Source organism: Vulpes vulpes, chromosome 4, assembly GCF_048418805.1.
Source record: "Vulpes vulpes isolate BD-2025 chromosome 4, VulVul3, whole genome shotgun sequence".
Taxonomy (NCBI): domain Eukaryota; kingdom Metazoa; phylum Chordata; class Mammalia; order Carnivora; family Canidae; genus Vulpes; species Vulpes vulpes.
The window spans coordinates 133,669,138-133,686,030 of record NC_132783.1 but is presented as its reverse complement, the minus strand read 5'-3'; the positions used below and the strand labels follow the sequence as shown (position 1 = coordinate 133,686,030).

The following is a 16,893-nucleotide window of genomic DNA, read 5'->3' as shown; positions in this document are numbered from 1 at the left end:
ACTAGAAAGAATTCTGGGAAAAAAAAAAGGAAAAAAAAAAAAGGAAGGAAGGAAGGAAGGAAGGAAAGAAAGAAAGAAAGAAAAAAAAGAAAAAGGAAGAAAGGAAGAAAGGAAGAAAGAAAGAGGCAAATAAAAGAAATAAAAAAATATTTCCCACTCTGGAAGGGAGGCACATATTTTCAAATTTAAAGGGTCTATACAGAACACAAAACAGAATGAAATAACACCAGGAGACATAGCATTTCATTAACATCTCAAGGTTAAAAAAAATATATATCCTTCAAGTCTCCTGAGAAGAAAAATAAGTCACCTGCATACAAACTAAACAAAACTCAGACTTTTACTAATAACACGAGTGGCTAGGAAACAGTAGACTAATATCTTAAAAATTCAAGAGAAAATGAATATTAATAGAGTTCTGTATCTAGCTAAACCATTAAGACAGAATAAAGTTTTTTTTTTTCTTTTGACATTCAAGAACCGAAAAGTTTACCTTCTATATATCTTTTCTTTAGAAGTGATATGAAGATGTACTTTAACAAAAAATAAACCAAGAAAGAAATCATGGGATCCTATAAATAGTGGATCCAAACCCAGGAGGGAGATGAGCCCAGGTCAGCAGCTGTGCAGCAGGCCAAAAGAGGCAATGAGCTTGGATTAGAAGTAGTAAAAAAAGGACAGAAGCCTCCAGGAGAGCCATGTCCAGGAAAATAAAGGATTGGACAATAGACAGTAGACCAGGAACCTGGAAATATATTAAGATACAATCAAGGCACCAAAAAGATTTTGGGGCAAAAAGAGAACGAAAGACTTTAGCAAATATGACATTGCTGAAGAAAGGCATGATCCTGGTAAAAGACACCACAGTCGAGCAATTAGTAGGGCATAAAAAAAAGCAAACATCCATTTGAACTTGAACCAAGGAAGATTCTTTTATTGAGTGGCACAAGGTTATAAAAATGACATACATTAGGAATGATAATCACAAACCACCACCACCACTTGGCTCCACAGTACTATTACAGTCACAATAATAAGTTTCTGCTTTAAAGTTTTAGTATCAACCTAAATTACAGAAGATAAACTATGATTACAGAATATAACGTAAATGTTAATCACAAGTTACAACTATAGCTAATTTGGGTGATGAAGTGGGGAAAGAGGGAAGGTAAAGCACCAGAGTCTGAAGATTCTTTTCCTAAAATATACCGAGAAACTGACTACCTATACTGGAAATGGAGTGTGTAAAAGTAAGAGAAATAGCCATATCACTGAATTTGAAGGAGAAATGAGAAGCATGAGAGGGTATGTACTAAATCTTAACTATGATTGTAGGAAATCAAAATATAATGCATAAAAAGTCAATAAATTAAGACACAGAAAAGCATTATTTAATGATACAGAGTTAGAAATAAAACCAGAATGTATTAAAGGTGGGGGTCTCTACAAGGTGGAATTGGGGAGAAGGGATTAGGAAAACAAGGGAATGCTGTTTTCATGAAAAGACCTTCTATGAGTGCCTGAATGGTTAAGTGTCTGACTCTTCTTGGTTTTGGCTCAGTTCATGATCTCATAAGGGTGGTGAGACTGAGACCCACATCAGGCTTCACACTCAGTGCGGAGTTGGCTTGAGATACTCTTCCTTTCCTCCCCAACTTTGCTTGCACACACGCTTGCTTGCTAAAATAAATAAATAAAATCTAAAAAAAAAAAAAAAGGCTATTCTATATTATTTTTAATTATATTATGTAATTAATATCTCCCTTACCCTGGGGGGGAGGAGCATAAATGTATTGGAACAAAATTTTCAAACTGGCAAGCTGAATGACCAATCACAAATTTAAAATACTCCTTTATAATTAATACAAGTCAATTCTAATTTCTACATTATTGGTCTCTAGCCTAACTTCTACTCAACTCTAAGCCCATTTTTAATGCTTTCAAATTCCCTTAATATGACCTGGCTTTACATTACACCAACGTTATAGTCACTACTGGGCATTAAAACAATTACGTGGGGATGCCTGGGTGGCTCAGCAGTTAAGCATCTACCTTCGGCCCAAGGCATGATCCTGGAGTCCCGGGATTGAGTTCCACATCGGGCTCCCTGCATGGAGCCTACTTCTCTCTCTATGTCTCTTCCCTTTCTGTGTCTCTCATGAATAAATAAATAAAATCTTTAAAAAGAAAACAAAAAAACCCCAACAACTATGTGTACTAATGGCTTGTCCACATAAGTGGCATCTGATAACAACGGAAAAAACATTTGTGTTTTTCAAATGTTTTTTTGCGTATGTGTGTGATTTTCAAAATGTGATCCAACTGCTAGGCTCCAGGAGGCTATCCCTTTTTCAATTACAGATTGCCTTCATATAATTTAATCCCAACAATTTATTGCAACAGACTGAATGCAGAAGCAGATCAAGAACCACTTTGAGATATTATATTAAAAAGATTTACAAAAATCTTTGTAAAGATGTAAAACAATGCTTCTTGTCTCATTACTTTTGGAAGATAGGAATATAGTTATTTTTTAGAGTTACAAAAAGAAATTTAGGCTTAACATATAGTAATCTTATTTTTAAATGATTTAATACATATTTTTAAAAATTTGAAGACAGTAAATATTAATATAACCCACATAAACAAAAGCTCTGGGGGGTCTTCAGTAGTCCCCAAACCATAAGCTTCCAGAACTACCATTTTATGATATGGAGCATTACTTTTGAGTCTATAATAATATTCATCATTCATTTTCCTGCTCTTTAAATTGTACCTTTAAACAAAAAATTTCCTTCTATTCTTTAACAGGGTAACAGTTCTCAGGAAAAATTAGTGCACATGGTCAGAGCCCCAGATCTGCTGCCTACAACTGTAATACACTTATCCAGGGCTCCAAATCTCCCCCTTTATCTAGTGTGCTGGTCAACACATATTTTTCTGTGTTAGCAGACATGAAAGACATTGGGAAGCAATGGCCCAGAACTCTGAAACTCCCACAAGAAACTAACACAGAAGGTGAATTAGAAAAAAAGTCCATTTCCCTCTTTAAGGAAAAACTGTAAAAGAAACTTTCCTAGCTTAGCCTTAGCTAGGAGTAAAGGGGAAAGATGTTTCCCCTAATAATTCTTTCTTTTTCTTTTCTTTTCTTTTTTTTTTTTTGAGCAAGAGAGCACGTGTGCAGGCATGGGTGGGGGAGATGGAGAGAGAAAATCCTAAGTGGGCTCTACACCTAGCGTGGAGCCCAACAGGGGGTTCCATCTCATGACCCTGAGAGAGGACTTGATCCAAAATCAAGAATTGGATGCTTAACCTACCGAGCCACCCAGGTGCCCCGTACAATTCTTTACAACAAAAGTCAGCCTACCCTTAGGTTTGGGCTCTAGAATTCACCTTATCTGACTAGGAAAATTCCAAGTTAAGAAGTTAGTTTAATATATCTCTGAGCTGATAATGCTTTCAGATGCCGCAAAAACACATTTTCCTTAAAATGCTACAATGTTCTAAGAAACAAGATGATCCCAATAAAAACATCACAACAAATCCCATAAGGAAACAAGTTACTAGAAGCCAGAGTTTGCAGGAAAAAAAAATTTGAAAAGAATGTATTAGAATTATTGGACCAAAAATATAAAATAAGTACACTTAAAAAAGTAAATAGGGGCAGGGTGCCTGGATGGCTCAGAACATTAAACGTCTGACTCTTGATCTCAGCTCAGGTCTTTTTTTTTTTTTTTAAAAGAACTGATTGATTGATTGGGGGGGAGGGGGAGAAAAGTAGGAAGGAAAGGAGGGATGAAGGGCAGAGGAAAAGGATCTCAAGCAGGACTCCTCAGCACGGAACCCATGTCGGGCTCAATCTCAGAACCCTGAGATAATGACCGGAGCTGAAACTAGGGAGTCAGATGCTTAACTGAGTCACTCAGGTAGGTGCTCCTTAGCTCAGGTCTTGATCTCAGGGTTTTGAGTTTAACCTCGCATTGGGCTCTAAGCTGGGCGTGGAACCTACCTAAAAACAAAACAAAACAAAACAAAAAAAAAAACAGGTAAAGGGACTATCAAAACTGAGACAGACGACTAAGAGGTTGATCAAAAACAACCAGATGAAGTCTTAAAAGATCACAACTTCCAGAAATGAAATACCGTATATAAACATAATCAGAAACTTATAAAGGCCATTACATAACTGATTAGACATGGCTGACAAAAAATTAGTGAACTAGAAGGATCTCCACAATTAGAATATACACAAAGAGATGAAAAATATTAGAGGTTAAATAATTAGGAAGGGAAAATAAAAAGTGGTAAGTTACATCTAAGTAGAATTACAAATGGAGAAATACAAACATCTAAAACAATGTCTGAGATTTCCCCAAATTAATGAAAGATAGCAACTCTCAGACTTGAGAGCCCCAAAGAAGACAAAGAGATGCACTGAAGGAAAAAAAAAGTCTCTATACTAAGTGTGACTTCTCAAGAATCAGGATGGTAAGATTAAAACAAAAACCAGAACTGTTACCAGTAGACCCATATTAAAAGACATTTTTAAAGATTTCCTTTAGGAAGGATGAAAATGACTCAGGATGAATAAATGTTATATTTAAAAAGTGGTAAATAGGGCAGCCGGGTGGCTCAGTGGTTTAGCACCGCCTTCAGCACACGGTGTGATCCTGGAGACCCGGGATCAAGTCCCACATCGGGCTCCCTGCATGGAGCCTGCTTCTCCCTCTGCCTGTGTCTCTGCCTTTCTTTCTCTCTGCGTCTCTCACGAATAAATAAATAAAATTCTTTAGTTAAAAAAAAAAAAGTAGATAAAATAAAATAAAAAGTGGTAAATATGAAGGTAAATTTAAGTAATTGCTGACGGGATACCTGGGTGGCTCTGCAACTGAACGTCTGTCTTTGGCTCAGGGTGTGATCCCAGAGTTCCAGGATTGAGTCCCGCATCAGACTCCCCATGGAGAGAGAGCCTGCTTCTCCCTCTGCCTATGTCTCTGCCTCTCTCTCTCGGTCTCTCATGAATAAATAAATAAATCTTTAAAAAGAAAATAAGTAATTGCTGACTATATATAAAATAACGGTGTTATTTAACCAACAATGACTGGTTGTGGGGTTAAGAAAATTCTAAATATTGCATAATAGCACAAAAATCAGAATTAAGATTGATCAAGGTTAAAGTATTTTAAGTGTTTGTATTATTTAGGAAGGAAAAGATAATGGATTAACTTTAGACTGATATACTCATGCTAAGTTTCTAGAGGAACTACTATAAAACAAACAGAATGTTTAACTTCGGACCTATAGAAGGAATGAGAAAAAGTCACCATCAAGAAAATGTAGATGACTTCTGTCACCCACATTACTGAATGTTTCTTCTCTCCTGGGAAACATATTTTGTGTGTGTGCATCATTTCTAATTTTGGATAAAATGGCAAAGTAATTTATAGACAAGAGACTTTCCTTTTTCATGGCATACAAAATACAATGTGATCTTCTCATTAGTCCAACTGAATGTTTAACATTGTTAGACTTTTCTGTTTTCCAGGCCAAATTATGGAATTTTATGTATCTACCAAATTACTGACAGATTTTTATCTTTTTAAAAAAATTTTTGTTTATTTATTTGAGAGCAGGAGAGCAAGAGTGGGGTGAGGGGTAGAGGGAGTAGCAGACTCCCCAAGGAGCAGGGAGCCCAACTCAGGGCTCAATCTTGGGACTCTGGGATCATGACCTGACCCCAAGGTAGATGCTTAAACGACTGAGCCACCCAGGCGATCTCTGAAGTATTTTTCTTTAAATTACATTTAATATTTTATTATGCTGAAAACAATGCAAAATTAAACTTCCTAATAGAATCACCCCAAAGACAAACCATCTTTATTCTGTACGCTTGCTATTACATGCCATGCTCCCATTACCTTTACAATGCTATCAAAACAGTAACTATCATAGAATTTTAGAAGAAACTTAACTTTTCTTCTAAAAACTGAACAGAGATCCCTGGGTGCTCAGTGGTTGAGCATCTGCCTTTGGCTCAGGGCATGGTCCTGGAGTTCTGGGATCGAGTCCCACATCAGGCTCCCTGCATGGAGCCTGCTTCTCCCTCTGCCTGGGTCTTCTCTCTCTCTCTCTCTCTCTCTCTCTCTCTCTCTCTTTCTCTCCGTCTATCATGAATGAATAAATAAATAAATCTTTAAAAAAATAAAAATAATAAATAAATTTGGAATGATCAATCTTTTCCTTTCTATACCATCGATTTCTTCCCAAATTATCTTTGAATACATACATGCCTTCAGCATCTGTCCACTAACGAATTGTATGAAGCAAATTTTGGTGCACAAACATCGCAAAAGATGAAAGAATGCTGCAACATACACTTTTAGCAAATTGAGATGTTTGAGATCTTGTCACAGAATATTACATAATAAAGTCATTCCTATTGGCTAGATAAAAATACCATATTTACTTTATCATTAGAAAAACTATCTTTCAGCCACTGATTCCTGAGTTTAAAAAAAAAAATTTCACATAGGACACTGTATCTGAAGATTTTTAGTCTGAGATTTTGCTTTTATAATCAATTTCACAGGCAGGCTAGTGGTTCAGCGGTTTAGCACCGCCTTCAGCCCAGGGCGTGATCCTGGAGACCTGGGATTAAGTCTCAAATCAGGCTCCCTGCTTGGAGCCTGCTTCTCCCTCTGCCTGTGTCTCTCATGAATAAATAAATAAAATCTTAAAAAACAAACAATATAATCAGTTTCACTACATTAGTCTAGAGTGATGCTGTTTTTTGCGTTCATGTTACTTACTAATTGTCAAACATCTTCCTGTGTTTTCTTTTTTGCCAACACGGACAGAGTATGAACAACTTGGAATCAAGTGTGTTGAAGGAAAAAGCTAAAAGCTAACTATAAAGGTAGTGTGTGCCTCTTCTTTCTTTCATACTATCTTTAAAGATGCAAAAATTTGGGCAATGCAATGTCTTCCAATTATTTCACTATTGTATCATCCTTCTGATTCCAACATTCCTCCATTTTTCTATCGTATTAGTCTTTTTCAGGGTAGTTGGCAATAAGTTATAAGACGACATAATTCCTAAGATAATGAAATAGCAAAATGTTTCAAGACTGGGAAAAATAAAACCCATTTTCCAATTATCATATGGTAAATCTTAGACTTATAAAAAGAATCCAATGGATCCATACAGTAACTGGAGGAAAAAATGAATTTTATTAACACTTTTGAAAATAAGGTTTTCTTTGGAAGACCTCAAAGAGGTTATGAAATGTCAATCCTTTTAACTATTTTGTAAATAAAACTGCTCAAAAAAGAAATTCACAAACTACAGGGCACAATAAAAGCTAATAGATACCATAAGGTAATTAAACCAAAGTGCCCCATAACTTTCTAAACTCAAGAAAAATTTTTCCAGCTAAAGATATGATACCCACACTAAAGGAGATGAAAAACAAAACAAAACTAAAAATAGCCTCCAGGCACTTAAGGTCAGTTTTTATTGTCAAATGTTTTACAAACTTTCCGGGAATATTTTCAGAAGCTTTTTGATTTTATAAATGTGAATAAGGAATTATAAATGTGTAAAATAAGGTTCTGAATTTCTTAAAGTTAGGATAACCAGATATTCTGAAAGTAATGGATAACCAATGAAGATTTTAAGCACAAGAGTGCTGAGCTGAATTCACATTTTATGAAGAGCAGTCTGATTATAGTAAAAAAATGGTTTGGGATGGGTAGGACTTAGGAGAGTGAGAAGCTATAAAGCCATCTTCATAAATCACAGCATTCTTTGCCCTCATCTATATGGTTATTGTTTAAAAGGCTATTGTATTGTTTTTCCTATCAAAAGTATTAGAGTTCTTCAAATTTCTTTTCGAAAACATTCCCATTTAAAGCTACCATATCAATGTAATGTATTTTATAGTATTTTCCCAGAAATAAAAAAAGAATATATATATATGTTTTAAAAGATTTTATTTATTCATGAAGCACACACACAAAGAGGCAGAGACACAGGCAGAGGGAGAAGCAGGGGAGGCTGACGTGGGACTCGATCCCAGGACTCCAGGATCACACTCTAGGCTGAAGGCAGGTGCCAAATCACTGAGCCACCCATGAATCCCCAAGAATTAATATTTTATTTTCATTTAATTGATCTTCAAAAACAGTACTTCCCAATACGTTAAGCCCCTAGAGATCAATCTCTAGGGCCCTCAAGAATTTATTTGAATACTAAATTAGATCACAAAAAATTTTTTTTGAGCCCCCAGTACCAAGGTATGTGGGCAGAAAAGCAGGTTTCTAGCAAGGATCTATCTATGACACAGGGAGTGAAGTTAACCCTATCTACCCCAGTGGGGCTGGAGAAGTGAGGAGAAGGCCTTTCCCTATAGGGATGCTGTGCATGCCCTACTGGAGACTACAAAACTTATTTTAAGCAAAATTTCATGCTAGTCTTTCTGTAGTTCCTAATAATTAGATTTTTCGTTTTCCTAGAATGGCCACCCATTAAAATTACGTCAATAATTTGGTAACTATCGAGTCCTTAATCTAGCTTCTCCAAAGCCCTAACATTGATTACTACCTCTCTTCCTGTGGTTTTTATGACATTCCATCTCACAGCTCTACACCTACCCTGTATTTCTTACCTGACCCTACCTGAAACACAGATGTTCCCCAAGTTTGCAACCATGGCTCTATTTTTTTTTCTTTCATTCATTCAAAGATGTTTACTAAATGACGTATGCCAGACACTGTACTTTTTTCTGGTTTCGTCCATACTCAACAGCTATAATTGGTGGGGGAGGATCACTACCATATGAATTGATACCTAGATTTATACTACCAATGCTGATTCTCCCCTCCTTTTTTAAAGATTGTATTTATTTATTCATGAGAGACACAAGGAGAGAGAGGCAGAGACATAGGCAGAGGGAGAAAAAGCAGGCTCCACGCAAGGAGCCCTATGAGGGACTCAATCCTGGGACTCCAGGACCACGTCCTGGGCCGAAGGGAGGTGCCAAACCACTAAGCCACCTAGGGATCCCTATGCAGTTCTTTTTATATATATTACATTTCAACATAAAAAAAATTAAAAACCTTAATCCTTTGAAGGTACAGTATTATCTTCAGATTAAAGATGAAGAAACTTAAGTATCCAGAGACTGTTTGCCTACTGACAAATGGCAAGTAGTATAGGGAACCAGGATTTGGCTCAGATAGTCTGATTTCAAAGCCCATCCACTCTCAATCATGTCAAGGATCATAAATTTCTGTCCTGGCTCAGCACATTCATTTCCTTTGCCTAAAATGATCTTCTCTCAGGGCACCTGGGTGGTTCAGTTAAGTGTCTGCCTTTGGCTCAGGTCATGATCCCAGGGTTCTGGGATCAAGCCCCATCAATGGGCTCCCTACTCAGTGGGAAGCCTGCTTCTCTCCCGCTCTCCCTGCTTGTGCTCTCTCATACTCTCTCTCAAATAAATAAAATCTTAAAAAAAAAAAAAAAAGGCTTAAAAAAAAAAACCACTCAATTTTCAGAAAGAAAGACCATGAAGTATACCTCAAACTCCATAGTCAGAATCCTCCAATTCCCCATTTCATTATTTCATTAAAACTCAGGTATGATCATTAATTATCATGGCATGGTTGGTTATTTTTGGGTCTCTCTCTCCTCACGCTTATCCCACAGAAATGCAAACTCCTAAGTGCAGGGACTGCACATATTGTAGATGTTCATTAAATATTTTGTGTTAGTCCCTAAAAAGGTATTTTAACATACATATATACGAGAAGACTACAGACTATTTAATAGAAGACTATTAAAACAACAAAAAAGCCCAATGTAATCTTTCACTAATTTGTCCTCTACAAGCATGAATTAAAGAGCTGTACTGTACACAGCTTTCATGCAACACTAAGAAATGCTATACTCTGAACAGTTACCCTAATTCTGATATAGGAGTGCCAAGGACAATTTATGACAGTGCACAGTTGTATTCCACATCTTTATCATGTTTTTTTTTTTTTTTTTTTAAAGATTTTATTTATTTATTCATGAGAGACAGAGAGAGAGAGAGAGAGAGAGAGGCAGAGACACAGGCAGAGGGAGAAGCAGGCTCCATGCAGGGAGCCCGACGTGGGACTTGACCCAGGAACTCCAGGATCATGCCCTGGGAGGAAGGCAGGCGTTAAATCGCTGAGCCACCCAGGCGTCCCTTTAATCATGTGTCTAATTCTAGCATACTCTGTCAATTATTGCACTTACAAGATGAAGGTATGTCTTTTGTTTAACCTGACGGAGTTCCTCTAAAAAGTAATTTGGCTGGTTTTTACAAATAGGTCTATTTAAACGGCTATTATAATCCAACTGTTCATAAGTATAATTCTATCTCTGGGATCTCTATTTTAATCCAGTGATCTATTTGTCTATCCCTGTACCAATTAACACCACATTCTCCTATTGAATAAAGTTTGGGTATGTCATAACACAAGACCTTCCCTGTCATATGTTATGACTACTTTTGGACAAAAACTACCTTCATTACCAACATTAGAATCTCTTTGTTACCCCCCCAAAACTTGTGATTTTTACTGGAATTACATTAAATATATAGATTACTTCAGAGAAAACTGGTAACTTGGCGGTATTTTTTTCACTCTACGAACCCAGCTCTTCTTACTTATGTCGTCTTTCATGGCCTTTATATCCTAATGTATTTTTTCCTTAAGTGTTCTGCATATCTCATTAGTTTATTCTACTATTAAGTGGAAGGCTTTGTAGCTGTATAAAAAAAGATTTAATTTGAAATTTTTATTAACCCAATATTGCTGAAACAGTAATGTTACCAATTTCTGCCTGATCTTAGATCCAGAAAATTTGCTGAATGCTTATTATTTCTTGTATTTTTGTCTGTAGCTTGCAAATAAAATACTCATGTTGCTTGCAAATAAATTTCCTTCCTTCCCCATTAAACTGACATGGAAATTGAGAGCCATCAATTGATATTCAAGTACCTACTTTTAAAACATTTTACTTTAAAAAAAATAAAATAAAACATTCTACTTTGAGGTTACGAAGCTCGCTATAAAAGTGTATGGAAGACATCAACTAAGAAGTTCCTTTAGAATCCTTAGAGTATTACTCAAATACCTATACTTTATAGAAAACTGACACTGGTAAAATGCCTACTGAAAATGAGGCACTAGGGCAGAAAGTTTATATAATCTTCACCTGAAGGAAAGTTAACTGAAGGGACAGTCTCAGAAACATGAAGTGATTTGGCCCAGTGACTGATGGGATAGAGCCAGAATTAAAATCCCAAGCCCCACAAGCTCCAAATTCATGTTCTTCTCATTAGAGTATACTGTAAAGCCATTTATGAAGCACAAACATACACCGTAAATACTCTATACAGGAGTATTTTGGCTCATACTACTTTTAAGGCTATTAATAACATAGGCAGGAAATATCAATATAACAGCTGCAATTCTTTTAGAAAATTTTCATTATCTTAAACTCATTCATGCAATATGAATCCTAAGATCTCTGATTCAACAATGAAAGAGCTGATATAATTAGCAGTCGCAGAATTTTTTTCCATAGAGCCAGTAAATTTCCATCACCATGATTGTTTTCAAAAACCTGTTCACCTGGTTTTTCACCTTCTCAGTTAGTGATTACTCCTTTTCTACCTTACTAGTATTACTCTTCTTTCAAGACATTCTTAACACTACACTCAAAATAAAGTAAAAAAGGAAGAGAAGGGAAAAAAAAGAAAAACTCACCAGCTAAACAGCCTACCCAAGTTACCTTAGTGATGTGAAGAAATAATTATCCTTTAGGAATGGAGGTACTAAAGATACCTTAAGAATCATGGGATGAGATGCCTTCTTTTCAACTAGCAGATGCTTAAAGTACTGTCCAAAAAACAGTCAAGATCCATTTAAACATGTACCATTTAACAATACTTTAAGGCTAAGACTCTAACAATACGAGGTAATTATTTTGCATCTTTATACAATCTCTACCCTAAAGCCTTTGAATTCAATAAATACTAGATATAAAAAAAATTTTTCTAAAAGTTGCCAAATGTTTTTTTTCAAGTGGCTACCTTTATTGAAGTTATTCAAGACACACTAAGAGTTATATAGAGGACAAAGAAAATTAGTTTAATTAAGCATAAACTAAAGATTTAGGTTACCTAGGTAACATACAAGTAGCTTGATTAGATAGAAAGATGACAAGGAATTGCTATGTCCAAGACTCTTCTAAGGAACACTTAAAGGGAAACTGCTTAAAACTCTCAAATGTTATTAATAGTGGAATATAATGGGGTTACTTTACACTTATATATGTATATATATATATATACACACACACACACACATATATATATTTGTGTATGCCACAAATCCCTCTCTAAAAGTTAAGATAAATGCCTAGGAGAACTTCTGTATCACCGCCAATGAAAGAGTTAAAAAAAAAAAAATGATTTTGAGCTTCTGAAACTATCAGAAAGCTTTTTTTCTGGATTATCTTTGAGGATTACCTTTCCCCACATTCTTTGCTACCCTAAGTCCTCCTAACTGTTGAAATACTTTTCCCCAAGATTACAAAATTAGATTTATCTGAAAGTCTATCTTCTCAAACAAAAAAGGTAACTCTACAAAAGTAGGTTACCTGTACCCAACCAAGTCCCCTTTCTGCCACGAAGCCATCCTATTTTTTTCATCATACTTGAGATCTGCTTTGTCCTGTGCCCTACAATTTAATTCTACCAGAAACACACACAAATTAATACTTTAAAATAAATATTTTGATTTATTTCTAAGGAGAAAATGCACATGAAAGGTCAGAAAATGAAAAGATTGCATTTGCAAGAATGGCTAACGGGCATAATAGATTTATTTACTTAAAAAGTACAAAAAAAAATATTCAGTAGCTGATGAAACATGAAGCACAAAGACTAAATGCTAATCACAAAAATATTTAATGTGCATTATACAAATGAAAAACTTGGGTTTTCTAGAAGTTAGCAGTTACAAGTAGCAGAATTTATAGCCTTACATAGCTATGACCAAGAAAACTAAGAACCAGAAAGCAATGTGGACTTCATCTGTATTCAATGACACATGTAGCAACCACTCACATCATCCGCGTGTAAATGCTTAAAATTTCTCCAAGTTTGCATCCTTTAAAACAAACAACAACAATAAAACTTGCAAACTAAGCCTTGGCTTCTGTCTAAAAGTTACATTATAGCGATTTCTAGACAGTAAGAAAAATAAGCATCATCACTGCATTTTTTGCATACCCTTTTAATTAATGCTACTTATCTTCCTTGAGCCAAACTATTAGTATTATTGGGCCTGATTGCTTTCCATTGAAACCAAACAACTTTCCATGTACTACACCCAAGGACAGAGCATATTAACAATTAGTTTTGCTGACATATGTATACATAAATTAGTCAAAAGATTAGTCCCTCCCTCAGAGGTATACAAAGCAAGCAATTTAGTAATTTGGATGGTTGTTACAGTTTACAGAAACTTGATGAGATTCAAAGCCAAAGAAAAAATTAAACACAGAAATTCTGTACTAGTTTTCTATGCTGGGATAAAATACATGCAACTGTTTTATCAAAATAATGATTAAGTATCTTTAAAAGTTGGCATTTCCTGCTCCATATCTATCTTTAGGTTTGGACTAGAAAAAATACTTCAAGACTGCAGAACCCACTAGACTTTCAGCAAATACTCCCAAAATCTATCACTCTGCCCATAGTAACAACAAAAAATACTGTGTGAAACAAGTCACATTTTTTAATGGTTAAATACAGCTTTGTCTAGAACACACAGTACTTGGTAGCACAGGATTTATGGCACAGATGCTGATTAGCTATCTTGTTTCCCAGAAAAAGAAAATGGCTTTTTTTTCTCTCCCCACAAACATTAGCTCTAAAAGGTTTTATTAAAGTAACTGACACTATTAGTTTATCACCACTTATAAGCAAAGAATTTGTTAATGTCTGAAAAGCCCCAAGATTTTGCCCCAATTATTTGTCATCTCAGTCCTTTTTCTGGAGTAAGTCTCAAGATAAAACAGATTTGTAAAAAATGCCACATGCGTTCAAATTAATTATAAAAATTTAATACCAATTTTGTAAACATAACACACATTTACACATTTTAACAGCTCTTAAAATCAATATGGTCTTAAGCATTGTATCATACTGGCAGCAATTTTTTTTAATGATACATAAAGTGACAAATAAATGGCATCTTAGAAGTCCACGAAATATGGCAACTTTCTTAGAATTACAAGCTTTTACGCAAGAAGGTAGCCCAATATCTCATTCTACCGATGAGGATGATGAAAGCCCAAATAAGTATGCCCCAACGTCATACAATCAAGAGCAAAAAAGACTCGGAAGCCGGGTCTTCTGATGCCCAGTGATGCCCTCCCTCCCTTTCCATTACACAACCTAACACTTGAAGCTAATGAAATGAAAAAAATTACCTGGGTTTAACCAAATAACTAACACACAGATTTCTAATATGATCTCTCTATAAAAAGCTTGGTACTCAGGGACCCTGTAGATTTATGGCCTGAATCTGAAGGTCTCAGACTGACTCAAAAAGGACAACGATCACAAAAACAAAACAAAACCCAAACCAAAAAACTAGCATCTTTTCTCTCTTTTGATAAGGTGCATAATGAGCTTCAGAAATTAGAGCTCCCCTGAAGGTAGAGATTTCATAGGATGCATCACGGTTAAGTCAGTATAATCTCACTTGCACACACCTCCGCACCCCCACCCCCGGAAAACCTCACGAGAAAGACCCGCCAAGGGGAATTATTACCGCACTCCCCCCTCCACCCCCCCCCCCCCCCCCAGCCTAAACTCAATAGTCAGAACAAGGCCATGGATTCATTTATCTGCCCTGGAAACTTCGCACATCTTTTCCGGTCTGCCAACTACAAATTCACAGGTGGTTGGTATGTTTACATCTCTCCCTGGAGGAAAAACTAAAGGAAGCCCATGAACGTAGTGACACCCGCGGTTTGTCTGCAGGCTCCGAGTGGAGGGACGGGAGGCGGCGGCGGCGGCGAAGGCACCCGAGAAAAACGACACGTTCTCTGGGCTCTGGGGGCCGCAGCACCGGGCGAGGACCGGCGGGAGAGGCCGGCGGGCAGCGCGCCTCGGCACTCCCCTTCGCCCACCCGCTCCGCCAGCGGGAGAGGATCGGGGGTGGGGGCCGGCCGGGCGGGGCGGAGACCGGGGGGCGGGGGGGATGCGAGCCGCGGCCTCCGTCCCTCCCTCGCCGGCCGGGCGGGGGTGGCGGCCGGGCTGGAGGCCGCGCGGGAGGCCATTTTAGCTGCGGGGCCGCCGAGAGCCGCGGCGGCCTCCACGTCCCACACCTCGGGCCTCGCCGGCTCCCGCGCCCAGCGGGGGCCGCTCCCCGCCGCGGGGCCGGGCGGGCCGGGCCGGGCCGCGCGGGGCGGGCGAGGCCGCGCGGGGCCGGGCCTGCGTGGGGCCGGGGGCTCGGGGCCGCCGGGCGGGGGCCGGCGCGGGGGCGTCGTGGGGCCGGGATCCGGGCGGAAGGGCGAGCAGGGGGGAGAGGGAGAGGGCGGGGAGCCGTTACCTATACTGGGCCGCAGCCGCCGCCGCCGCCGCCCCGCTGTGGGTGAATCCAAAGTAGTTGCCGGTCGCCATTTTGGCATCTTCCCCCAGCCGGCTGGGCACTGCGGCGGGCACGGAGAGTCGGGTCCCATGGCGGGAGGAGAGGCGCGGTGGGGCACAGACGCCGAGCGACGGAAAGGGAGAGAGAGAGGCGCCGTGAGAAGCCGCCCTCGCCGGGCCGGGCCGGGCCGGGGCCGCGGCCGCGCCGCCTCCCCCTCCCGCCTCGCACTCCCTCACTCACTCGCACGCCCCGGTGGCGGCCGCCGCCTCCTCCCCGGAGCCAGCCCCAACCCCCGCGCCTCCCCGCGGCCCCGGGGCGGGGAAGGGGCCGGGCAGGGACCTCGGCGGGACACATTATACTCACCATAGGTGAAAGAAACTACAGGGCATATGGGAATCATGGGCTCGGGCTGCTGCTGCTGAACTCTGAACTCTCACCCACTGCCTCCCTCCTCTGCCCCGCTCCTCCTCAGCGGAGAACAGACCGCCGCCTCCCGCCGCACTGCGCACGCGCCCCCCCGCGCTCGGCACGCTGGGAGATGTAGTCCCGGCCGCCTTCGCGGCTCGGGCGGGCGCGTGCCGGGCCTCGGCCGAGGCGGGTCCCGGGGGCCCGCTTGCGCTCCTCCAAGGTGGGGGCGTCCGGGAAGCCGCAGGCGGGGCGACGGAGGAGCGTGCGAGGAGCGCCTCGCCCTGCGGTGTGGGGCGGGGGATCCGGGAGAACGAGCAGGAGTGACGTGTGTCAGCCTTCCCTTCTCACTTGTCACTCTTTCACTTTTGCGTGTGCAAATAAATGTTCTCTACCTTGCAGTCCTCGCTTGGTCCATTCTCGTTAGAGTTTGAGCTGGACTAATGTGGATGCTTCCTCCTTGGCCTCCTCCCTTCTCGTTCCTAGCCTCAAAATTGGGGAGGGAAAGACGGGGGAGGAGAGGAAAACAATGCTAGGGGATCCCTGGGTGGCTCCGCGGTTTGGCGCCTGCCTTTGGCCCAGGGCCTGATCCTGGAGTCCCGGGATCGAGTCCCGCGCCGGGCTCCCGGCATGGAGCCTGCTTCTCCCTCTGCCTCTCTCTGTGTATCTCATAGATAAATAAATAATCTAAAAAAAAACATGCTAGCTAGTCTGTTGGGCGGGAGGCTCACCCGCCAAACACCCTCTCCCCCACCTGCACCCACTCCTTTGCGCCCCCCACAGAGT

General features: G+C 39.8%; 1 protein-coding gene across 4 annotated transcripts in view; it reads right to left on the bottom strand.

The window, feature by feature from the left end:
- ZFR (zinc finger RNA binding protein) overlaps window positions 1-16,338 on the bottom strand; it is an 81,178-nt gene extending 64,840 nt beyond the window's left edge. Inside the window, exons 1-2 of one of the 4 annotated variants that reach the window (XR_012001315.1) lie at window positions 16,066-16,282; window positions 15,664-15,763 (exon numbers count right to left, since the gene is read on the bottom strand). Coding sequence is in view for 2 of the 4 variants with exons in the window: in XM_072757129.1 (XP_072613230.1) it covers window positions 15,664-15,763; window positions 16,066-16,102 (137 nt within the window). In the remaining 2 variants the exon portion in view is untranslated. Of the gene's footprint in view, window positions 1-15,663; window positions 15,764-16,065 lie in introns of all 4 variants that reach the window. The other 3 variants (XR_012001316.1, XM_072757129.1, XM_072757128.1) reach the window with 3 other exon arrangements.
- Between the last annotated feature and the right edge of the window lie 555 nt (window positions 16,339-16,893).